Source organism: Tenrec ecaudatus, chromosome 16 (assembly GCF_050624435.1).
Source record: "Tenrec ecaudatus isolate mTenEca1 chromosome 16, mTenEca1.hap1, whole genome shotgun sequence".
Classification (NCBI taxonomy): domain Eukaryota; kingdom Metazoa; phylum Chordata; class Mammalia; order Afrosoricida; family Tenrecidae; genus Tenrec; species Tenrec ecaudatus.
The window spans coordinates 74,734,100-74,760,917 of record NC_134545.1 but is presented as its reverse complement, the minus strand read 5'-3'; the positions used below and the strand labels follow the sequence as shown (position 1 = coordinate 74,760,917).

General features: G+C 43.9%; 1 protein-coding gene across 1 annotated transcript in view; it reads left to right on the top strand.

Moving 5' to 3' along the window:
* Window positions 1–3,763: 3,763 nt before the first annotated feature.
* The window catches only part of PANK1 (pantothenate kinase 1), a 62,816-nt gene continuing 39,761 nt past the window's right edge, over window positions 3,764–26,818 (top strand). Inside the window, 2 exon segments of the mRNA XM_075534141.1 lie at window positions 3,764–3,974; window positions 3,977–4,510. Coding sequence (XP_075390256.1) covers window positions 3,833–3,974; window positions 3,977–4,510 — 676 coding nt within the window. The 5' untranslated portion in view covers window positions 3,764–3,832.

Here is a 26,818-nt window from a genome sequence, read left to right as displayed (position 1 = left end):
ATCCCCTGTGTGCTTTCTGTCGCAGGCGGATACCACTGCATTTCCATTGCCCAGATTGAAGACTTTCTCACCCTCTAATTGGCTATCAGTCCTTTTGCCTTTAAATCATTTGAAATCCCCCCCCCCAAGGAATTCCATTCCTTGCCCTTACTTGGTCTGTCTTCTATCTGGGCATCCTCCTCCAATTTATTCATAACAGTCCTAGTGGGGATCCTCCCACAAATGCTCTCTGAGTACTTTGATGCTTAACCCTCTTCTGGAGGCAGCGGTGGCTCCATGGTGGGAAGCTAACCTTTCATACAGAACCAGGTTTGATTTTGGACCAGTGTACCCCAAGTGCAGCCACAGCTCATCTGTCAGTGGAGAACTGTGGGTTTCGGTGGGGCTTCCAGACTCGGATGGAATAGGAAGAAAGGCTGCCGATCTACTTCTGAAACCCGGCCAGGAAAAATTTTAGGGGTTACATGGCACTGTTCATGGGGTCACCATGACTCGGGAGCAGCCAACAAACAACAGACCTCTTCTAAGGTTTCCCTCGACCTCTCAGGATAAAGTCCAAACTCTCCGGTGGCCCCACCTGACCTTCCCAGTCATGTCCCTTGCCTCCCTTCCTGGGCTATAATTCCACTTGGATGAACTGGCAGTTTCCCCAACCTGCTAGGTTGTTTGGATTTTCTCCAACCATCCCTCCTTATTCACCTGAAGAAAATCCACTTTTATTCAAAAGTCAGCTTCCGGCTCATTTCCTTACTGAAAACTCCCTTTAACTACAACCTCTATACCATATCTTCTCCCCGTCCCCGTTCACTGCTCATTCTCAGGTCCTTTGGGCCACCTCTCACCACATCAGGAACATGCTTTGAATAGTTGTCTCTCTAAGTATAGATTGTGTACATCACAACCCTGTTTTCAGAATGATTGTTACTGTTTTGCTTTTCAAATTATTTCCATAGCTACTATAATTATCAGTGTGCAGGATTGCTGTGCTACAAACTCCCTAATTAGTCTCTGGACTCAGGCTATGAATCTGGATTTTAGAAATTTCCTAGATGACTGATAACTGTCTAGTTCTTGATTGGGGGGTGGTTACATGAGATACTCATTTGTGCAAAAATTATTGAAATGTGCCCTTGGGATATGTACTTTTCTGTGCGTTACATTTCATTATAAAATGTAAGAGGAAACATGATACCTGAGAACAATGGACTTTATTAAATGAGAAATCCCTTGAAGGGGATAAAGCCATCGCTTTTGTTTGTGTGCTCTCAGCATATCTTAGTAGCTTCAATACGTACGTTGTTGTTGTTACATGCCATCAAGTCAAATCTAACTCATCGTAACCCAGAGTGCAACAGAACGAAGCAGCACAGCCATGGCTGTCTGAGCCTCTTGATGCAGCCACCATATCAGTCCATCTTTCTGAGGGTCTTCCTCTGTCTCGCTGCCCCTCTGCTTTATCAAGCTATCATGCTGTCCTTCCTAGGGGCTGTGTCTCCTGATAACATGCCCAAAGTACGTGAGACAAAGCTTTGCCATCCTTGTTGCTTAGGGGCATTCTGGCTAACTTTCTTCCAATTTGTTTGTCCTTCACCTACAACAAAACATACAGTAAATGATTGTTAAGTAAGTGAATGAAAAACAGAAAGATTTCACAGTCTTTCAAACATTTGTTCCACATTCCTACTGGAGCACCTGATATCTCATGTCTCACACCTATACTCCTAACAACACCCCGGAATAAACCGGTGAGATGGCGTCTGACTTCCTCCCCACCATGCAGAGAGTATAACTGACCTAGTGTGCCAACCCGACAAGGAGAGAGCCGGTGGAGGACATTCTGTCCATAGAGCCAGTCACTTCTGTCCTATCTGGGTCTGAGCCACCTGGATTAGGACACCTTACTATGCACAGGAATCAAGCTGGAAGGAATATGTCCCTGGACGTACTGCAGTGCCAAGCTGCTGTTGGCATCTCCAATGTGCACAGGATCCTGGTGAAATGTCACTTAAATTGTTCATTCAGTCATAAGTTGACTTCCCAAGAACTGCCTGGGGCCAGAATGATAAACTAGGTAACATCATATTCTGCCTTAGTGGAGCTTAGAGTGTAGTGGGAAAGACAGACAATCAAGTAATATCGATTATCCATACAGTACTTAGGATGATATGCTGGGCACTGTTTTGTTTTTTTACATATATTAACTTACTCTTTGTGTATGTTAATTCATTACATCACTGGGAGAACTCAGTGGTGTTCTAACTTCATCATCATCACCACCGCTTTACAAATGAGAGGGCTGGTACATTACAGAGTTAACAAACATCATGATAAGGGTCATGAAGGTACAGTAAGTATACAGGGAGTTGGAAGAGGACGTAGCAGGAAGAGCTAACTAATGTAGACCTAATAGACGGAGAAGATATTTAGATATGTGAGGTGGAAGGGGCCATCCCAAGAGAAAGCTGGAATGTAGTAAACAAAAAGTTCTGGGTGATGAGAATTTCAAGTGACAGAAACAGCTGATACAAAAAGGATAAACGTGTTTGAGACACTGACAGGTGGTCGCCAGTGTAGAGGTCACATAAGAAGCCCAACGTAAATGAGGTAGAAGTGGGCTTGGTCCAGTTCACTCGGGGGTTTGTTTCCCTCTGCCTTCAAATACGTGTTCAGGCCGAGAGAAAGAGAGAGGGAGGGTGTTGGGGGATTTAGGTTTTCGTTCATGTTTCGCTCCAAATAACCTCAACCACTTTTCCGCGTCTGTTTCCCTACGTGAACCATGAGTGGATGAGCCAGAACTTTCAGGTGCCTCCCACCTTCCTAAAGCCCTAGTTCTAGATTGCCAATCAAGCAATCACACAAACCTGGACACCAGTGCACTGAGGCCCAGCTGCCCTGAAGATGTGGTAGAGAGAAATGATACAGAACAATAAAGACCGTTCTGAGCAGGTGTTGGACCTGCCAATAACAGCCTGTCAAGTATAGGGATGGAGACCTCTTTTGAGCACGAACTCTGTGCCAGAATTGGTCTGGGGAGATTTTAGATAGATTTCCTGACAACACTGCTTCGGGTCAGAAAACAGAGGCCTCGGGAGTACACAATTTTGGGAGGGTCCTCACCACCCAAATTTACCCTGCCCACTTGAGCATCCCCAATCCCATTTCCTATGGCCTGGTGTGTTACTTGAGCGGTGACATTCTCTGGTTTTGCTCATGGCTGAGATGGCTCTTGAATGCAGCTCCAACTCCCGTAGCTCACCCTCTTGACTGCCAGGCCATGCTGCCTTCCTTGTTTGAAACCTAGACAACTTTTTACATAACTTGAGATTGCCTCTTAAAAGTCTTTTCTGGGTGAGGAAAGTGCTTTTTATAGCTTGGGGTTGCTTCTGTTTACTTGCTCTCTGCCAGCACTGGTTAATCCTGCCTGCAGCTGTGTCCTTCTCTGTCCTTTCTTACACTGTACTCCCAGGTTTCCACCCTGCCCGCGACAACTCCACGAGACCACATGGGGAGTATGTGCCAGCAAGTGAATTTCACAGATCTTCCTCTCCAACTCTGCCTACCTTTCTATAAATAATACTTCTCCTTCCCCGACACACACGAGGGCTGGGAGGCAACATAAGTGACCTTGCGAAGGTATCTGCCCACAAAGCACAGGATTAGCAAAACCTCAAACTTCTGTAATTATTTATTCGGGTTTCCTCCTGCATTCCTCCAGAAGTTGCACGCACCTCGCGCCTGCCTTGCTCAGTCCAGTCCCCTCTCGGCGACGAGCAGCCACACAAAGCCCAGCCCGGCTATCTCCTCTTTGCAAACCTAGAGAACTCAGGTCCCCATGTTGAAACTCAGCAGTGGCGGTGGCGGGCAGAACTGGGCATGCTCAGTAGCAGGGACAGGTTTGGAAGACAAGGAAGCCGCGTTAGAAGTCCGCGGCTAGGGAGTCGGGGAGGCTGACGGCTGGGGCCCGGACTCGGGGTGCACGGGGTCCCAGGCGCCGCGCTCGCGGTGGGCAAGCTGGAGGCGGGCGCCGAGGGACGGGCGGGTAGGGGCCCGGGCGTGGAGAGGCGGGGGGAGCCGGTGGGAGAAGGGGAGGAGCGCCCGACGCCCCATCCCCCGGCGCCGGCTCTGCGGCTGCTGAATCGGAAGCCGCAGGGAGGATCCAGGGAACTAAGGACGTCCGAGAATGACCTCCAGCGAAGCCGACTGAGCCCGGGCTCGCGCACAGCGCTGCCAGCCTCCAGCATGGACGACGGCGGCGGGCAGCCGGCGGCGCACTCAGCGCCGCACGCTCCCCGGGCCCCCGCCGTCGCCGTGAACGGACTGCTGCACAACGGCTTCCACCCTCCGCCGCTCCTCTGCAGCCGGGGTCCCGCGGGCGGCGGCGACGCAGCGACCCCTCGCCTCCCGCTCCAGCCAGAGCTCCAGCCACAGCCGCCGCCCCCTCAGCGCGACTCCCCTGCCAAGAAATGCCGGCTGCGGAGGAGGATGGACTCCGGGAGGAAGAACAGGCCGCGTAAGTCCGGCCGGGAGGGGAGCGCCCGGTGCCCGGGAGAGGCGGGGGCGGGTTCCGCAGCGCACCTGGGGCGCACTAGCGCCCGCCGTCGGGGGAGGGGGCGCCTGGGACCGACCAGGTGTTGCCCGGGGCGCTAAGCACCCCGAATTGCTACTGGAGCCTAGTCGTGCTCGCTGCCATCCCTTTGGATGGCTGACTGGAGATGGAGCCTGAGCTGGTGGGTCCTAGTCACACTTCTGTGAAATGCAAACGCGCTGCGGGTCCACGTTTGTAGCTGGGAAAATAAATGCTTGTACTCGAACGTAAGACGGGGACTGGGAGCTGGGTGGCGGCGAGCAGGCACTCACAATCAGCGCTGCCCCCAACCTTCTCGTCGCTCTCCTTTCTGGGTTGGCGCTCTGGCAGGGCTTGCCCTTTGAATCGCAGGGTAGCCGCCAGCACATCAGGTCTATTGGTGAGCGCAGAGTCCGGAGGCGTGGAATCTGACAACCCCCCAAATCACAGCCTATTAAACGCTGTTTCTTAGCGACCAATAAGAAGGCTTGTGAGGAGGGACACACCCACTGATACCATGTGGGCCGGAACTATGTGAGCCAATAAGGATTGGAGGTGTATCTTTTGGGAGGGAGGCGGTGATGTGAAGTTGAGGTTCGTAATTGTAATGTACAGCGCCGAAAGCTGAAATGAGTTATTTCACAATCGAAAGTGTTTATATATACGAGTGTATATAATGTTGCTTTAAAGAGGGTACCTTTCCCGCAGAACGTTCTCGAATGTAAATTTGTAGGTGGAGTTTCAAACTGGTTTTTGTTTTGTTTAATCTGAGCCGAATCCCTTTCAACTGGTTACCTCTTTCTAGGTCTCTTTAATGAAGCTTATAAATGGAAAAAAGCCAAGTAAGTGGAATGCATGGTATATGTGCAATCAAACATGCACTTTTTGTATGTAGATTATTCTGTGTGATGGGAAACTTGGTAAGTAGCATTTTGATTTGTCTATAAAAGTTACATCTTTCTTTGTTTCTCTGTTATCTGTTGACCCAGCTTTTCTGGATGGGCTTAAATGTCTTACAGACTTTGGGGAGCACTTACCATGACTATCGGGGTCATGATGGCTCTGATACCCGTGTTTTACAGGTCTAAAATAAGTTTGAAAGGTAGGTTTTGTGTGGGACTTTGAAACCACACCAGATTTGGTTCTGGCTTTCAGGAAGGCATCTAGCATTTAAGTTTTCATTTTACTTTTTTTATGTTTGTCAGAAAATCACTTTATGAACTCCATGTTGTCGACTTAGATATTCTAACCTGTTTTGCTTATTTTGAGACCCCATTTTAGGTACTTTTCCGAATTACATTAACAGCACTAGAGTTTGCGATGTTAAGAACCTGTGGTAAACATAGTGAAAGGGAATTGTATTACATTTTTGTTTAGAATTGTCAACTTGAATGGTGTCGGCTCAACAGGGCACAACACCTCACCTGTTAATTTTTGAGAAATTGAAAATACACTCACAATATCTTAAACAGAGAAAACGAACCCAGAGTCTTGATTGTATGCTTACAAATCCATAGAAATGATTGTTGTAAAGTACAAGAAAATAGAACTTTTTCTCTTAGGTGTGTTAGAAATCCATGTGCTTTAAAGTGCTGACAGAAGTCAGTCTCTTAGGTGCTGTATCAGTTTGTTTTAATGATCACAATTGGCTTTTTATTTTCATCCTACCATGTTTCTTTTCTGAGATTTGAACAAACATTTCTAAAATATAATTTGCATGGTCCCAGTCACATCTGTCTGTTCATTATCCAAATTTCCGAGTTAGAGTTTGGATAGTTGTATATTTTGTCTGTTAACTTTAATGAGTTTTGTGGGGTTTTGGAAAACTTCTCATTGTGAATTGAAGGAAGGTTCTACAGAACGAGTGAGTCTCCCATTGAACAATCCATGTACATTTTATTTTGGGTCGTTAGTTACAATCCCCACAATGCTACACCACTTGTCCCACATCTCTGTTTCCCATTTTCATTCCTCCGCCTTCCCTAACCCTTCCTGCCTCCTGAACTTTGTTCTTGGGCAAATGCTGCCCTTTGACTCTGAAATGGTTGATTATTCTAAGAAGTGTGTACTTTCCTGGTGTTACTGTTCCCCTTGTAGAGCTGTCTGTTTTGTGGCTGAAAATTGAACCCTGGAGGTGAGTTCAGTTTCAGGTCTGAATTGTCACTAAAGGCCATAGCCTTGGGGGTCCATCCACCTCTGTCCATCCAATAACCCTGGTCTCACAATTTTGAGTTTTGTTCCACAATGTCTGACACTCTACCCAGAATGTTCTAATGTGATCCCTTTCCGAGTGGAAAAAACAGCCTAGTTTTTCTGGCCTCGGGGTCCTGGAGGCTGAGGTTCATTGTGGTCCATTGAACTAATGGTTTGTTTGGGGGTTCCCGCCCCCCACGCACACACTGTGCTAACTGTTTCCCTGTCTTCCTTTAGTTTTCTTCACTCTTCTGTGCTTTGAATAGAGATAGCAATAGTGGCACCTTAGGTGGCGGGGCTGCTCACAAGCTTTGAAGACCCCACTCGCCACTTGCCCAAGTAGGATGTAGAAGTTTGTCTTTGTGGACTACGTTCATGCGTTTTTTAATAAAAGAAAATACTGCTTATTCATTTAATATTTAGTTACTGTAAGAAAATGTTTCTCATAGCCTCTCACTATTTTGTACTGAAGGGATCCTGTTGGTGGTGTGGGTTAAATGTTGAACTGCTCTAAGATGAGTGGTTCAAACCCACCAGCTGCTCTGAGAAATATGAGGCTATGTGTTCTTAGAAAGATTTACACCTCTCTAATGACCTGATGAGCCCCACTCATTGGACTGCAATCCTCAAAGCCAGTTGTTCAAAACCACCAGCCATTCCTTTGAAGAAAGATGAAACCTTCTAGTCTGTAGTTACAGCCTCAGAATCACACAGGAGCAGTTTTACCCTGCCCTATAGGGTCACTATGGATCAGCATTAACTTGATGGTGAGTTTTGAGTGAATGACTTTATATCATCTTTCTCTCCCATAGCTGCTGGTGTGTTTGAACCACTGACCTTAAAGTAGTATGTGTTTCTATATAAGGTCATTCATTAGGAGCCCTGGTGGTAGTGGTTATTTATTGGGCTGCTAACCACAGGATCAGCAACTCAAACCCACCAGCCAGTCCACGGAAGAAAGACTTGACTTTCTACTCCCATTAAGAGTTACAGTCTCGGAAACCCACAGGAGGAGTTCTACTCTGTCCTATAGGGGTGCTAGGAGTCAGAAGAGACTCTTGGCAATTTTTAGTTTTGTTTTGTGTCTTTGGTTTTATATAAGGTCATTATGAGTCAGAAGGGACTCGGCAGTGAGCAATTTTATGACAGCTGATAGATTTGATGAGTTATTATTTCAATGAGTATTTGAGTTCATGTGAGTTTGTAAGAGTATGTTAGTGCCAGAGAGAAATAATTCTTATCTAAAAACAGAAAGAAGTGGAGGGGGAACCCCTCAGTGAGATGGTTTGACACAGTGCTTGCAATCAACCATGGGCTCAAACATAACCAGGATTATGTGGCAGGTAAAGCAGTGCTTCCTTTTGTTGCGCAGGGCATCCTTACGTGTACATGGGAGCGTGTTCTCAGGCACCATAGCACACTACCAGCTCTTAAAAACACCAGGCTCGGGCGTCTGTCCACACCGGTGAATTCGTACAGCCCCTGATGCCACTGCCATCAGATAGATAGGCAGTTGCAATGCTCATGCAGATAGACAGGTGTGCTTGTACTTTGGTAGTAGTTCGAGATTAATGTAATACACATCAAATTACTAAATGTTTAAAAATGATGACTGGAACAGAAGAAACCATTCCATTTTTAGACCATTTTAAAAGGTTAAAAATGGTCCGTCAGTGCAGAAACTATTCATGATTTTATCAAAAAATCAGTGGCAGGTTGGTTTTCTTAAACAAGAGAAGGAAAAAATTGTCCATTGTCTTTCTTCAGTGCTGAGCGTCATCGAGCTTCCTTTGTTACTGTGCATGTTTCTGCTTCTTATCGGCTGTCTGACCTCAGCCAAGATACTGTCATCTTGAAATGAGTGAGGTGGGCCAGGTCATTTTTAAAGTATTGTTTCTTATACTTGGAAAAAATTCTCAGATACAGCTCCTATATAACTTTATACTCATTAGCTACTCCCCCCCCCCCCCCGGAACTTAGCATTTAATTATGCACAGATGTTTGTTTTTCCTTGTGCTGATGTGTAGCATTATTCTCCCCATTTAAATTGGGAATCATTGATCAGAGATGACATTTTTTCACTTTGCCTGCACCTTGGGTTCATAGAAATTGCTGTGTGTCACCGAGTAAAGGTGATGTCATCACCGCTTGATCGTTTGAGGTATTCCATCCCTGCTTTGGCAGAAGCTCGTCAACAGCATTTGTAGAGGTCATAAGGGAGCTTCGTGTGGTGTAGTCTGCTCCTTGCTGTTCTAGTTCTTTGAAGGATAACCAAGTAACAGCACCTCATGGGATCAGCTCATTTCCAGTATGTATATGTTGAAGCAAATGACAATCCTAACTAAAATTCTGTCGATGCCCTATGCTCTGTCAATGGTATAGTCACGTAAACCTGAGACCTTGGGTTTGAATCGTAGCTGCTTGACCATTTCCCTAACGCCTTCAGTATAAGTGAAATAGATACTATCATTCGAACTCATCGTCTGGATGTGAAGAATAAATGTTACATGTAAAGCACATCAAGGCCAGCTGAGCAGATAGCATTTATTCAGCAAACTGTCGTCAGCACCACTGGACAGACTACATCCACAGGACAAGATAGATGGTTTAGCTGGCAGGCTCAACCTTAGACTGACTTTTATAATGGAAAAATACTCAGGTCTACAATTTTATAAAGTCAGTTTGCTTTTTAAATTTAATTTTTTTCCTTTTTACCCTTGATTATGGTTAAAAATTATTGGACAGTACAAAAATATAAGGGAAAATATTCATGGGACTTCGCTCCAAATCAGTCACTGTATCTAAGCCACTCTTTGCATCAAACTGATGTGTCAGTATGATTGTTATGTGCCTTATCTTATAATTTTGGATGATGCTAAGATTTGGTAACTTTTTAATATAAAATTTTGAGTAATTAAATTCTGACTCATATGGTAACGCTATAGGACAGGGTAAAACTGCCCCTGGTGGGTTTCCAAGATTTTAAAATCTTTATGGAATTAGAAAACCTCATCTTTCTCTAGCAGAGCTACTGGTGGTTTCAAACTGCTAATCTTGTGCTTAACAGCCTACTGCGTAACCAGTATACCACCAGGGCGCCTTTCTATGGGCATACCATAATTTATTTAACCTCTCTCAGAACTCAGGCTGCAAACACAGCTTCTGTACCATAGTACAGCAACTTGTGCATGACTCTACCCAACTTTTTGCCTTGTTTTAAGAAATTGGTGAACGTATCCTTTTGAGGGAAGGAACAGATATGATACAGTATAGTACCTGGACGTTGTCTTGATATTCTGCGCATTTTATACATCCAGGAAACTGGTTTAGGTGAACTATAACATTAGCAGAGGGAGGAGAAAAACTAAAAAGAAAATCATTGTATGGCCCCCAAAGTAGAACACAGCCGAAAAGCAAGTACTCAAGCTTATCTGAAAGGCTGGTGAGTGTCTTGCTGCCTCCTCCTTCCCAGTGTGTGGCAACAAGCGAGAACAATGAATGGCTGGATGGTGCTGGCAGCCTGCTAGGGGGCAAGTTCTTGCTTATCAAATCAGCTGGATAAAACCCTAGTAGACAGTGGGTGAAAGTGCATTGGGCACGTACTATACTCCTGATAGACACTGAAGAAACCCACTTTAGCTTTACTGGCCACCATTGTGAAGGTGGACGCCTCTGGTTCTCTAAGTAATAGAAGGGTTAACCTTGACACTTGGGTTTCCCACCACTTCTGAATCAGACTAATTAGAAAACAGGATAGAAAAGGTAAACCTGAGGTTTATTTTCTGGCTTGTCTGCATAGAGAGGAGGTAGATACTTTGTGGTTTGTTTATGTAATCAACACTCAGAGGAGATGCACTCCAAATTTGAGGACAAAGACTAAAATGGAATGCAGGGACATACTTGAGTATGGGTTAGGGTCAGATTCCCAAGTTTTCCAGTCTTTATTTTTCATTTCTAGAAATGCCGTAGATTGTCATCTGTCACTTATTTTACTAGGCTACTTACTTGGCCTCTCTGAGACCTAAATGGCCCCATCTCTTGAGTGTCAGTTCTGTTATAAATTATACTACATTCTGTCTCTTGACTGTCAGCTCAGTTATACATTGAACTAAGAATTGAGGCTGTACATCCCATGTTTTGGGCATCTTAAGTGGTTAAATCAGGTGACCAGATTCAGTTAGACATACAAACACCACTCTTTCCATGTTTAATAGTACCATGGAGCATATGTTTGGTGGCAAAGTATCCAAAGATGGAAATACTGTTGTTCATTCTCAACACATTGGATGTTTAACAGGTTAAAGATAAGAAAATGTAACTTGGAAGTAGTGAGGAAGCAAAGGAGCACTGGTTTAAAATGGCAAGTGTTTATTTATTTAGAGATAGCCAGGCTTTTCTTTTTCTTTTCGGTGGCAGTGAGATGTTCAATATTTGGGTCTGGGGACTTTTAATTCAACATGTACCAAAGCTTTAGCTTCCAAATGTCACTTAGTGTTCACCTTGAAATGACAGTTCAGAATCGGATATGGAAACTGTTCACTGAGCCCAACGTGGTGCACAGAAGTTCTACGTAGACCTTTCCTCTAGATAGTGCAGCTGGCAAGCTTGGTGTCTTGTTACTTAATTTATGAATCTCTTAGATGTTTAGAGTTGACTCATCGCACGTGTGTGCATGTGTTTACACTTTCTCCTTGGGAATGTATTTGAAAGCAGATGATTTGAAAGGACGGGCAATGCTGTTTTCCAGAGATAGTATATGTAAAATATTCTGGGCCTCTAACAGATTCCGCTATAGTTTGGAGATAGGGTGAAAAATTGATGGCACTGGTGGGAGCTTACACTGATTGAGCGATAGTCCCTGGGGGCTGCAAACAGTTAAACTTCTTTCTACTAGCCGGAAGGTTGGTGGCTCATGTTCACTGAGAGGCACCTCAGAAGACCGGCCTAGTGATCCACGTCTGATAGGTTGCAGTCTTGGAAACTGGGGAGCAGGTCTGTTTACATGCATGAGTTCTCCAGGAGTTAGCACGAATGCAACAGCAGCAAACAACAACACCATTGAGCAACAGCTGTGGACCTGTTTTGCTGTATGTGTTTTTACCGGTCCTTTCAAAACCATCTGAGTATCCCCCCAGTGTCCACTTCTCAGGTGGGGAAAGGGGAAGTCTGAGATGTGGAACAACCTATCCTCAAACTCGTATAGTCAGTGAATGGTAGGTCCAAACTACAAGCCCACTTCAGATATTATTATCACCAGGCTCTTTTCTACCACAAATCCTATTGGAGCAGGAGCACAATGGCATGGTGGGTTACAGGTTGGTCTACCAGCAGCAAAGTCAACAGTTTGAAACCACCAGCAACTCCCCAGGCGAAAACTGAGGCTTTCTACTCCAGGAAAGGTTTACAGTGTTAGAAACAAACCTACAGGGGCAGTTCCACTCTGTCCTGTAGGGTCACGACTTGGAATTCACTCACTGGCAGCGTTTGGTTTCTTGGCTTTAAGCCTGGTAAGTTTGGGAAAGGCAGTGTGTTTAATAAAGCTTTCAGGAAAGAGGTTGGTGTACAAAATCTGTACCTTTGGCCAAAAGCTCCCCTGTCCAGCTATTTGTGCAGACTTGTGTAAGCGCACGCAGGTGTATAAGGGATAGCAACCAACATTCCACATGCACTCACTACGTGTCAGGCACTACGTAAAATGCTTTACATGTTTTATGTTATCAAACATTTCCTGTGCCCTCTGAATTGGTACTGTCATTATCCTCCTTGTCAAGGTAAATCAACTGAAGTTTCAGGAGTCAGAAAGTAAACTAAGTCCTGATTTTGACTCTAATGGGCTAGGGGACTGTACCCAGGACTTTAGTGGATTCAAGAAAGTGAAGACCCACATTCAGAACCACGTTCTAGTGCTTTCTAACAGTGAGGCATTGGCTACAGTTTTGAACTCTCTGAAGCGCCTGTTATCTAGTGGAGATATTTTGGAGAGGACCAGATATGGAAAGGATATAAAAGTTATGCTAGAAAGTCAAGGCCCTGGTAGGCACCTGGATAAAGATAGTGTAATATTAACAGTAATATCACTGATATTTACTTATAGTATTGCTTTTATTTAGCCACCAAGGCTTTCAAACTTCCTGCAGCCTCAGGATTTCCTGGAGAGTCCTTCCTGTTTCCCATCACTGGGAGTCTTTTGGGGACTGGGTGCCAGAGCATCTTCCAACCTCATCTGACATCAGCTTCTGAATGTAAATCTCCCTAATTCGTATGGCATGTCTAGAAGCAGGACACAGGGTCTGCGTTACAAATCCTTATCTCCTTGTCACTTTCATATAGATTGTGTTGTTCCACTGCAGTTCCTAATAATACCAAGTATAAGGGTACCTGCCTGAGTGAGGTTGGCAACTTCGTGAATCAGAAGCGGGGTAATTTATTTTGCTGCTGATCTAGCTCTAGGACATTGTTTTGTTTTGTTTGGGGGGGCGTATCCCTTTGATCCTTACTGTTCGATATCTCAGCCCTTGAGTGAAGCAGATATACACAAAAGAGATGAAAAAGATCAAAACAGTGAGTACTTTTCCTTGATAAAAGCCACATGCCCTGAACCAGCCTCCAGAATTCCAAACAGCTGTATTCCGGCTCATTTGTAAACCCCATCTCCAGAGGTCCCAAAGCAACCTAACAAACTTCATTCTGGTGGATATTGAGATGGGCATTTTGGGCACTTGGTGCTTTCAAGACTGATATGTGACCCTTCTGGTGTGTTTAACCTTGACCTTACATGGTGTCTGAGACCACAAGGACTTTCGATAGAAACTCAGGACCTAAATGAACCTCTGAGCTGTGGCCAGTCTGGGCAGTGCCAGTTATTTGGAACTTTCTGAGATTGAAGTAGCCAATCCTGGGGTAAAGAATCAAGGATGGACTAGGCTGACTTCCAGCTCAATCTGAGTTGGCAGTGTAATGCGGCTTCCAGCAAAACAATAAAACAAAGCAACAAACTCACTGCCATCAAGTTGATTGCAACTTACAGTGATATATTCGGTGTTGCCTGAAATAAGAGATACTACCCCCCAGAGTGCTGCAAAAGTAGAAACCTACAAACATTTTTAATTGCCAGGGAAGGGCAAGTGGTGCCAAGTAATATATTTTTTTCTGAAAAGAGATTGATAGACCAAGTAAGTTTGGGAACCTATACAGAGCAAAGCCCAGCCTGTAGGGCAGGGGAGAATGTCTCCTGTGGGCTTCCGAGCTTTCTGGGGACAGAAAGCTTCATCTTTCTTCCAAGAGCGGCTGGTGGAGTTGAACTGCTGACCTTGCAGTTAGCAGCCACTGTGTAATCCACTGTGCCACAGGGTGCCCTCGCAAAGCAAAAACACCTAATAAAAAGGTAGCTTGTTGGTGTTACGTGGTCTTTGCACCAAGACAAAATTTGCCTCATGGTGCATCTACCAGTACAGTATGTGATACCCACGGTATCCCAAAGAATCCTGGTAGCACTGTCCAGTAAAGTCAGTGGTTCAAACCCACCAGACACTCCTCTGGAGAAAAATGAGGTAATCTTGTAAAAATCTACACTTAAATTTTCCAGCCCTGGAAACCCAAAGGGACATCTTTGCTTTAGAGCAGCAGTTCTCAACCTGTGGGTCATGACCCCTTTGGGGGTGGAAGAACCCTTTCACAGGGGTCACCCGATTCATAACAGTAGCAGAATTATAGCTATGAAGTAGCCATGAAAATAAGTTTATGGTTGGGGGTATGTGATAATTAAGGTTTATTATGCCAACCTGGCCGGTAAACACATGTGGGATTAATTGAAGGGCTGAGAGATAAAAGTGGCTCTGTAAGCCTCCCCTTTCTTGTTCTCTGGTCTCTTGTTCTCTGATGGTCAGATCAGTGTACGGCTGCCTTAGCTAGTTCTTTGCCTCAGCAGGCAGGGCTCACTTCCCTTGAAACATCCCTGAGGAGAAGCCACCTGGACCTACCCCGATGCAGCCCTGGGTGCTGGAGCAGCCGCGTGGAGACCCCTGCCAGCGCTGAGATGCTTCCACGTTCACTGATTCTGCTTTCCTCAGGCAGTCGACATGATTGCCTCTGTTTTGTGAGATGGAGGAGGACTTTGTAGATCGGTGTAAGACATATGAGCTAATGTTGGACTTATGGGCTTGGACTTGACAAGGTTGGAATGCTATATTAATGTATACTTACCCTTTATATAAAACTCTCTCTTATATACATATGAGTTTCTGTGGATTTGTTTCTCTAGTCTACCCAGACTAACACAGGAGGTCACCACATGAACTGTATCAAAGGACCTCAGCATTAGGAATGTTGAGAACCAGTGCCCTAGAAGGTCACTATTAGTTGGGATAGACCTGGTGGCACTGGTTTTACCGTGTCCCACAGGAGCCCCAGTGGCACGGTAAGTGGTTAAATGATCAGCTGCTAACCCAGAAGCTAGCAGCTCTAACGCACCAGCTGTTCTGAAGGAGAAAGCCGTGGCAGTGTGCATTCCGTAAAGAAGTACAGCCTTGGGAACCCTGCGGCATTTCTGCTTTGTTTTATGGTATCACTCTCAGCAGTGGAACCCACAGCAATGGGCTGCTATTGTTCTTTTACTATGTCTCAAATCGTCCTTAGGATTCATACCTTAGAAGAACCAAGACTTACATTCTGGACTGCAAGACCCCATCAGCCATGCAATTCAGTGTGGGGGGTAAGATATTAAAGCTTAGACTAGAAGACGGCCTTCTGAGGTTGTCAAAGTGGTGGAGGAAGAGGAGGCAATGTTCAGGACCTGTTGACCTGGATGTCCTCGAATGCCCCCAGTATTGAGTCGTTTGGGCCAAGCAGCATGGTACTAGAAGATTCTAGAGATGAAACTTGGTTTCATGTGGCTCCAAGCTGCTGTGTAGCTTGAAGCCATTCCATTGGCTTGATGTTCCCCAAGGGCTATGACCATTTCCGTCAGCCCAGTCTCGTTTGTTGCCACTGTGTCAGTTCTGACTCATAACAACCCCGCATAAGAGTAGAACTGCTTGCCATAGCGTTTTCAATGGCTGATTTTTCAGCAGTACATTGCCAGGCCTTTCTTTTCAAGGATTTCTGAGTGTACTCAAGCCCAGCATTTTGAGTATCATCTGAGCACCTTAAGAAGTAGCACCACCCAGCAATGCCTCGGCCATTTCAGAAATGTCCTAAGAACCAGGAATGTCTGGGTCAAGGTTCCTCATTATTCATGCTTGCCTAACTGTCTATGTTTGATGGGGAAAAAATAAAGGATAGTCTCTATCCTGTAATGGAGATATTAAAAATAAGCACCAAATGCCCACTGTGAGGAAGTGGTCCAGATGGGATGGCCACTCTTTGGGGTGACCATGTAATATGTCCAAACACTTGAAGATTGCTGGGGAGTTACCTTTAATTCTTAGGCGAGGACCACAAGCATACACTGGGATTGTTCTTGCTAGTTGTCGAGTCGGCTCTGACTCTGAAGTGACGCCATGTCCGATAGAACGAAACCCTGCCCAGCCCTGCACCGTCTCACAATTGCTATGTTTGAGCCCATTATTGCAGTGACTGTGTTAATCCATCTCATAGGGGCCCTCTCTCAATGACCCTCTGTATTACCAAGCATGATATCCTTTCCCAGGGGCCAGTCTCTCCTGATAACCTGTCCAAGTACATGAGACCGAGTCTCGCCATCATCACTTCAAAGAGCACTGTGTTCATTCTCCTGGCAGTCCGTGGAAGTTTGGATAGTCTTCGCCAGCTCTGTAATTCAAATGGACTGTTCTCGGCAAAATCAGCGCCTCAGTGGTGTCCTGGAGGCAGCTCTTACAGGCTCAGAGAGCCAATGGTACAGATCATTTCCCAAATCTGTAGTCATTGCCCTCAAATCGGTAGCTTGAAATTGGGCACAGTGCATGTATTTATGCTACAGAAACTGGAAAACACCGCAACGGGGATTTTCTTTTTAAAAAAAATTTTTTCAGAAGGCCACTGTTAAGCATTTACCCGCACACCTTTGACTGGGAGACAGGTCATAGAAGAGGCTCAGAAAAGTCGTAGACATAAGTAACCCCAGTGGAATTATAGAAGAACTTGAGAGAGACTGCAGGTAGAAAAGTCAATAAGCCCTAAGTAAAAAACACTGTCAGAGATGAGAAGTTGGGTGAGACGCCTCATCCTCAGCAAATAAAGTGTCCTTCCTTCCAGTATGAGTTGGGGATTCATGTTGGCCGGAAGGTAGCTTTCCTTTAGGAGCACATGTTACCTCTTCAGTTCCTGCTGCTAAGGAATACCACGGGCTCAGTGTTGAACAGATGAAGCAGATGTACCAGCAGAACGGCGGGGGTGGGGGTGGTTTTGGGGACACCAAGGAAAGGAGAAGAAAATGGCACACACCCCTTTATCTTTCTATCGCTACAGTGATCCCCAGAGCATAGATGCATACTCTTACCCACACCCAGAGTATTAATCACAGGCCATAATTTTGCATTCGTTTTTACTTATGTCATGATTCAGTATTGTTTTTCTTTTGAATGGCTTGAGGTTGTTGGTTTTTTTTATTCATTACTTATGGATCAGGAAATACCATAATTTTTTCAGTGTTTTAAAGTGAAAGAACAAGAGGGGCAGATAATATGATTCTAAAGAAATTCTACCCTTGTACCAATGCCCCCAAGTAATATCTGTGGAGTACTTTTAAATTTACTTATTTGTGTGTATGTCTTTTTTTTGAGTCATTTTATTAGGGGCTCTTACAGCTCTTATAACAATCTATATATCCGTTGTATCAAGCACATTTGTACATATGTTGCCATCATCATTTCCAAAACATTTTTTTTGTCTGCTAGAGACCTTGGTATCATCTAGTCTTTTTTCCCCTCCCTCTCCTCCCCTCATGAACCCTTGATGATTTGTAAATTATTTGTATTTTCATATTTTAGTCCATCCACTGTCTCTCTTCACCCACATTTCTGTTGTTTGTCCTGGCAGGGGCGGGGGCCAGGGTACTGTTCGTCAATCATTTACTGCTAGTATAAATCTGGCTCCACAGGGATTCACATCTTTTTGATTGTGATATACAGCCTTGTATTGCTGAAATGGGAGAGTAGGCCTCTCCCCCTACCCCCACTCACCACACAGAAAACAAACAGAACTTCAGTTCCCCTTTATAATAGGGCAGGCAGCATGAAATTGGTCCCTGGCCAAAGAGAAAACTTGTTTGTCTAACTAAGGATCTGTGAGATAAAAATGGGATTCCTTTGTTTCTACTCATTTGCGTTTTTTAAAGATATCTTTTTAAAATTTATCTCCTCCTTGTTAGGTGCTCTTGAGTGAATTTCGATTCAGAATAGCCTAATCTGACAGGAGCAGATGACCAGGTCTTCCTTCCAAAGGGCCACAGGTAGATTAGAACCACCAACCTTCTGGTTACCAGCTGAGCACCTAACCCTATGCCACCAGGGCTCCTTATACTGAATACTGTCAAGGAAGGTAGAAATGTACAGAATGCAGTGTTTGGGAAGTATTCATAAAGCTGATAATAGTAATATAAATTCTTGAAGTTATACAAATAAGAATTCACTTAGGTTTGATTGGCCTAGTCTCCAAACCCAAAACAAACAAATTGAATGCTATCAAGTCAATCCTGACTCATTGCCACCCTAGAGTTAGGACATGGTAGAACTGCTTCTGTGGGTTTCTAAGATCGTAAATCTTTACTGGAGTTAGAAAGAAGCCTCTGCTTTCTCCTACAGAGCAACTGGTTTTTTCAAACTGCTGACCACTTCACTGCTTAATACACAGAGTGTTACTAACTAGGTCAGGATCCTGCTCTTTGTACTTGTGGTTATCTGGGCATATGGGGTCATTCATAAGTTTGAAGATAGCCTGGAATAACTAGTTTCACAAATTTCAGCAAAACCCTTCCTGCAAAACTCAGGTTCAAGCCTGAACACAGCACCTCCCGGTTCCCAGGCCTGAACAAAGTCATACACATCTTGACATGTCTGCAGGATGAGTGCCAGCTTGCCTGCCTGTCTCTACCAGCCCCACCTTACTGACTTAAGTGAACAGGAGAAGGATGGAATTCTTTTAATACTAAACTGTTCCTAATTTCTTAATTTGTTTCAGAAGATGGAAACTATTGAAAAAAACACTATTCTGTTCTAGTCCAGTGATTTGGGGGATGATCCAAAAGTACCTTTTAAGCACAGGAGAGCTTCTAACAGGAAAGTTTCAAGGCCCAGACCATGAGGGAAGGGTTTGTAGCTCTGAAGTAGTCTTTTTCTGTCTACAAAAAAAAATGGTGCAGGGTAGCACACCACAACAGCACGCATTTATCGCATGTCATTAAAGTGTCCACAGGGCTTAGACATCTCTGCTTGCCACGTGTTCGCTCCCAAGGTTGGGTCAGTTATGTAACAAATAGGTAACCTGTCAAATTCTGTCAAGTACAGTGTTAGGAACTTTAGCTCTTAATATAAAGTCTGAATGCTTTTTCTCTGACTTATCCTTATTATAAGGAAAATTAAGGATTGTTAGATATTTTTCTTAGTCAACAAATCTACACATTTTTTTTCAAGCTTCTGAATCAAGTTTTGATTCAAGAAATCACTAAGACTGTAAGGAAAACCTTTTTTTAAAAAAATGCCTCTGTCTGTCTCAGGGTAGTAGTTTCAGGGGTTTATCTAATCTTTAGGGCTCCAGGAAGCTTGGAGTCCTTGAGAATTTGGCTTTCTGTTCTTCATATCCCCCCATTAGATCATGATTCTTGAATGGGATATTTGATCCAAAAGTTCAGTACGTTCTTCTGGTCTTTGTTCATGGAGGCAATTCGACACAAGTTTCATATCCTGAAACTATTGCCTGAAAGAATCTTGAAACCTTAAACCAAAAGTAACCCCGGGAGTCTTGAAATCAAATAGCTTATCTTACTAGTAAAACATGTGAGGCTGTCTACTCCCGTGAAGATTTAAAGTCTAGAAAACCCAAAGGGACAGTCCTATAGGGTCCGACTCACTAGCAGTGAGATGCAAGTAAACCCTGTGATCACCCCAGGTCCTTCAAGAAAATCTATCAAAATATATCCCTTTAGGACAGCAGTTCTCAACAGGGGTCACCCAATTCATAACAGTAACAAAAGGACAGTTATAAAGTAGCAACAAAAATAATTTTATGGTTGGGGGGGGGTCACCACAACATGAGGAACTGTATTAAAGGGCCCCGGCATGAGGAAGGTTGAGAACCACTGCTTTGGGATCCCAAAAAACCGTCACCATAACCATCTGAGTTGAACTCTTTGCCTTGAACTGAACTGGCTCAGCAGATTCCCCGTAGACACTACTGTTTTGATAGTACTTTCATCTGTGGATCGTATTGGTAAATCCAAGAGAGTTGTCCCAGGTTTGGATCTGGTTTCTAAAATCATCTTGATTAGCTTTCATCTTGCTTAAAAGACTGATGGACACATTTTCATAAGCAAATGTGGTGAAGAGAGCTGATGGTGCCCAGCTATCAAAAGATAGAGTATCTGGGGTCTTAAAGGCTTGAAGATAAACAAGTGGCCATCTAGTTCAGAAGCAACAAAGCCTACATGGAAGAAGCACACTAGCCTGTGTGACCACTTGCTGTCGAAGGGATCAGGTATCGAGCATCAAAGAACAAAAAATCATATAATTGTAAATGTGGGTGAGTGCAGAGTGGAGACTCAAAGCCCATCAGTAGACAACTGGACACCCCCTTACTGAAGGGGTGTGGGGAGGAGATGAGCCAGTCAGGGTGCAGGGGTATATGATGAAACATATAATTTTCCTCTAGTTCTTAAATGCTTCCTTCCCTCCACTATCATGATCCCAATTCTACCTTACAAATCTAGCTAGACCAGAGGATGTACATCGGTACAGATAGCAACTGGAAACACAGGGAATCCAGGACAGATGACCCCTTCAGGTCCAGTGGTGAGAGTGGCAATGACTGGAGGGTGGAGGTAATGTGGGGTAGAAAGGGGAAACTGATTACAAGAATCTACGTATAGCCTGGGGGATGGACAGCAGAGAAGAGGGCAGGGCAGACGTTGGACAGTGTAACATATGACAATAATAATTTATGAATGATGAAGGGTTCATGAGGTAGGGGGAGTGGGGAGGAAGGGGGGAAATGAGCAGCCGATATTAAGGGCTCAAGTAGAAGGCAAATATTTTGAGAATGATGGCAACAAATGTACATATGTGCTTTATATAATAGATGTATGTATGGATTGTGATAAGAATTGTACGAGCCCCCAATAAAATGATTAAATTAAAAAGACTGATGGAAAGATCCACTCTTAGAGCTAGACGATCTTTGTTTAAGCCTTTTGACACCCATCCAGCTGAATGCCTACTGAGACCAAAATTCTGCCTTAAAATTGGCAATGCCGAACCATATGAGATCCCATGATTTCCAGGCTCACCTGTGTTAAAGCATTTATTGGACAGAACTTCCTCCTTTTATAGTTTACATATACATCCATATATAGATAGAGATAGCCCACATTTTGCTTTTCCATCCATCTTTAATTAGTCACTTGTACTGTTTGTACCTTTTACTCTGGTGGATAATGCTGTGGATGTGCAAATATCTGTTTGAATGAGTCTCTGTTCTCAGTGTACGTAGGAGTGGAATTGCAGGGTCATATGGTAATTCTGCAGCCGTGGGCTCAAACATAATTGTGAGAATGTCACAGGACTAGGCTGGTGGTTCATTCTGTTGTACATAGGGTTGCTATGAGTTGGAACAACATGATAATTCTATGTTTAATACCTTGAAGGACTTTCAGACTCCTTTCAAAAGTGACTGATCCATTTTACATTCTCACTAGCAATGGGTGAGAGTTCCACTTTCTCAACGTCCTGGCCAACATTTACTACCTGTCTCTTTGAGGGTAGCCATTCTATGGAAAATGAAGTGACACCTCATGATTTTGATGTGTATTTCTCAAATTGTTAATTAAGGAGCGCTGATAGTGGAGTGTGTTACACATTGAGCTTCTTGCCAACTCCAAGGTCAGCAGTTTGAATACACCAGCTGCTCTGTGGGAGGAAGGTGAAGATCTCTACATCAATAACATTTACTGTCGAGTCTCAGAACCCCAAAGAGGCGGTTCTCCTCTGTTCTCTAGGGTCTCTATGAGTTGGGATCAATGTGCTGGCATTGAGTTTGGTTTTTTAGTTTGGTAATGCAGTGGTTCCAGGGGAGAAACAGGACTTTCTACTTCCATAAAGGTATAGTCTCAGAAGCTCATGGGAGCACTTGTATACCACTGTCCTATTGGGTTGCCTTGAAATACACTGATTAAGAGCATGGATGCTAACCAAACGATAGCTTACTGGAACCATAACTGAACCAGTTCATTGTAGTTTGACTCCCTACTGAGAAATTACATTTCCACCCCAGAAAGCCTGAATCAAAACCTGCATTTTAATAAGATCCCTAAGTGATTATTACAGGCCTGCAGGTGCATATGTAAGAATCACCTGGGGTTTTGTTAAACTGTAGGTTTTGTGCCTGTGTATCTGGGGTGGAATACTTATTTTCACCAGGAGGCCAGACCCAATGAACTAGTTCAAAGTCCGAGAAAGGACCTGGCTATCTGCTTCTTTGAAGATCGCACACCAGGGAACCTCATGGGGCAGTTATCCTCTGTCCTGTAGGGTCATTCTGAGTTAGAATCAACTTGATGGCAGTCAACAATGGCTAACTAATTGGAGTCCTTGAGTAGTGCTGTTAACTGGGTCAGTTGCTAACAGAAAGGTTAGGAGTTCAGGACTTCCCTGGGGTACTTCAGAAGAATGACCTGGTGATCCACTTCTGAAAAGTGAGTCATTGAAACCCTATGAGCACAATGTTACTCAGGAACACGAGGTCACCTTGCATTGGTGGCAGCTGATTATGATGATCTTTTCACTTACCAATTGTAATCCAACACTATCATTTCATGCGTTTAAACTTTTTATAAATTTGAGTCATGTTTCCATTTTAATTATACTTTTCTAGAATGGCTAGTGGGAAAAATAGTGTCTGGCTTTCTGTTGTGACAATTACTTTGCTGAATAGAGACCCCACCCCACTTTGCAGAAGACAGTTTTCATTAGTAAACAGTAAAGGGTTTTTAAAGGTGATTTCTGGTTTTAGAATTTCACTTATAGCAAAGTTTGCATGCCTTTTTCCAGACTATTCTTCATCAATGATCAGTCCTTAAGGTCCAAAATATAAGTACTAACAAGACAGGTTCTCCAATACACCATAACACTGTCACAGTGCCTCACATTGTCTAGGGACAAAATTAATAACCTTATGAGCAGAAGAACTAGATGGTTTCTGGCTACCACTGCTGCTCTGATAGAGTGGAAGAAAAAATGTGAAACAACTAAAAATCAAGGGCAAGTTTGCAGGTCTGATAGAAACTGGTAAAACCCCAGATGTTGTGGCCCTTCCAACAAATAACCAAACTCATTACCATTGAGATGATTCTGATTCATAGCAACCCTGTAGGACAGAGTAAAACTGGCCCTGTGGGTTCTGAGAGACTGTAACTCTTAACCAGAGTAGATGGCCTCATCTTTGTCCCTCAAGCACCTGGTGGTTTCGAACTGCTGACCTTGGGATAGCAGCCCAAAGTGTATCTCATTATATGATCAACACTCTAACCCTTTAAGCCACCCCAGCCCTTAGGCTTAAACAATATGCTTATAAGATGAACACGAATGGGCCAGCATTTGTCTAAGGATTATGCTCAGAAGGCAGGCAGGCAGGCTTAAGAAAGAAGGGTAAATGGAAACAGCAAACAGGGAGAAAGCAGGAAGACTATTACTGTAGGGACTGCAATCAGTGTCATAAATCAGTTTGTGAATTTTTAATAGAAAATCAGTTTGATCTATAAACTTTCACCCAAATCTTAACAAAGATACTAAAATTTCAAATTAAGGTGAATATTTTCTAGGTATATAAAAACAAACAGTGGATTAATAAGCAGGCCGTTGGCCTCCGGTTATCTGAGACCACTTAGAATTTTGTTTGAAGGCTGCCATATCTTTCCTCAGTCCCCACCTGGCTTGACTTTAAAGATTCACCCAACTCTCCTAGTCAAGGCTAAAATAAGCAAACAAAGGCCCTTTCTGGTAGACCTGTTGTTCTTCCTAGCTGGGAGGCCAAGCAGTGCCATTCTCCCTGAAGTCTCTAATTAACCACTCTCTGGTGTGGAATTGTCAATGACATCCCTGGAGTAACTAAGCATGCTCTGGTGTCTTTGTGAGGAAAGAAAACTAAACCTCTTGATGATTTAAACTGGGATTTGTTTAAGCTGGTAATGAGATTAACATGCCACGCCTCAGCACAAGGCATGAGGGAGTGCTTAGGAGAAAATGCTTGGTGGACAGTGGTCAACGTGGTGGTTGAAATGGTCGAATTGGAGATGTCACACACAGGTAGTCAAGCCCTCCCCATCTATTTAGCCCCACTATGGAATCACTTTTTAGCCCAGGGACTGCCTTTCTGGTGAAGAAGGTGGTGTGAGAACTGAACACCACGTGGAAGGTTGACATTCATCATCTAGCTCTTCAGAATTGTGCAAAATAAGTCAACTTCTTGGGAGGGGGAGGGTGACCTAGCTTTGTGTGTTCATGCTTTTCTCCCATCTTCTCCCAGACAGCATGGGGGACAGGAAACATTCCACCTGCCTACCATTTCCCTTCCTTAGTTTATACTCTAAAGTACTAGGGATTGACAGGGGTGGGAGGCAGGTCCTGGAAGGAAGCCGAGTTTGGTGAGCACTAAAGTCACGCTTCTTTTTACTCTGATCTCTCTGGTGAGGGTGGCCCGAACTACTTTTGTAGGAAGAAGTTGAGAACTTTTTATAATCTCATGGGTTTGACATTTTGGGGTCCACTCAGCTCTATCTCCATCTAGGCCAGTAGTTCTCAACCTGTGAGTCATGACCCCTTTGGGAGTTGAACGACCCCTTCACGGAAGTTGCCCAAGACCATCAGAAAATACATATTTCCAATGGTCCTAGGAACCGAGACACCGCTCCTGTATCCATCTCCAGGCGGGTCCGCCCACATGTAGATACCCCCACATACAAGTACCTGGAGAGAAGACTGTTACCCATGCTACGCTATGCTTCAAGACAAATTTCATTTATTTGTAATTAGAAATAAATATTTCACAATATATAATGACACTTTTGAGATTACTCACTATGCTTTAATTATGTTCAATTTGTAACAATGAAAATACATCCTGCATATCAGATATTCACATTATGATTCATAACAGTAGCAAAATTACAGTTATGAAGGAGCAACAAAAATAATTTTATGGTTGGGGGGCCACCACGACATGAGAAACTGTATTAAAGGGTGGCCGCATTAGGAAGGTTGAGAACCACTGGTCTCGGCCTTTCTTCTGCTTGGCCTAGATCCAAGCTAACTCCATGTCTGTACCCACTGGGGTTACCCAAACAGCACCTGGTTCATGGTTTTCTATGCTCCTGGAGAAATCCCCCCCCCCCCAATCTCAAACACAAACAGAGAAAGTTGCGTTGCTTTGATGTTGGTATGCCTGTGTGTGGTGGTCTTACGTATGTATGTATGTCAAAGTCAGCCACGTGGGTTGCCTCACTGTGAGTACTGCTGCCAACTACTTTATGAAGAAATGTATGCTTGCCTTTACCAAGCAGGCATCAGGAGAGAAGACCCGTTTGTGAAATGTCATTTTACGTGGGACATTTCTCAATCAGTAACCAGAGCGTTAGACATGGATGGGTAACACTTGGAAGTTTAAAAGCTGTATCTGAAACGAGAGTATCACCTATGATACTCATAAATTGCCCACAAATAATTTAATTAACAACCAATTAGCAGTGTTCAGGCTCCTGGGAACAGGAACAGTTTGCCAGGCCATTTCAGATTATTGTCCTCTAGTCTCAGCCTCATGACCCTGCCCTCACAATTACAGGCAAGGACAGTCCATTCAGACTCGGATTTCTCAGACTTTTTTTTTAAGTGCTTTGTGGCACCTTAAAAAAAAACGAAACCCTTTTTATTGTGAGTTGAGTAACAGGTTAAGAAAGAGCAAACTGGTTTTCCATTCAACAGTTCACACAAACTTTCATGGCGTTGCCTGCAGTCCCCAAATTGTAGCAACACTGCCCACATCCTACCTTTCCATGCTTTCTGTTTCCATTCGCCCTTCTTTTCTATACATTCCAGCCCTTGAGCTTTATCCCTGGGCAGATGCTGCCCTTGACATCTCACATAGTTAGGGGATGTGTACTTCCCAGGTATTATTGTTGTTCACCGTATCAGGCTGTTCGTTGTTTGCCTGAAAGTTGCTCCATGATGGGTGAGCTCAAGTCCATCCCAAAGAGTGCATAAGGACCACTTTCTACACTTTTTAATATGTCGCCTATTTGTTCTGTTTCAACCAGGACAAGTTCTGAACTTGTCCAATGAGAATGCCAGGGACTGCTTGTTGGAAACTTATTCTGGGGCACTTCACCAGTCCCTTAGAACCAAAATTGATAGGCAAGAACTCTGCCCAGGAGTTTGCATTTTTTTAACAAAGTTCTTAAGTGGTTTTAAAGATTTGGCAAACTTGGGGAAAATATAGTTGCATTTATGAAGCCTTTTTCAAAATCAATATAATCCAACTGTCAACTTTAAAATTTAGTTCCACTGCATGCAAAAATTAAAATTGCTTTAAGGAAATGCAATCGTAAATCATAGAAATTCAGTACAATTGCACATGCAATTTACCATATATACGCGAGTAAAAGCTGACCCAAATGTCCCCCGAGGCACCTAATTTTGCCACAAAAACTGCATTAAAAATGTGCTGAAAAACTCAACTTATACACAAGTATATATGGTAGGTTTTCTCTCTCTCTTTTTTTTTCTTTACTAATTTATGCTTTATTTGTTAGGTAAGTATTCAAGAAATTGAAATCAAAACAATGATTGGAAAGTGATGTTCTGATAGGGTGGTTATCAAACAACAGCTGGGCAGGTGTCATCACAA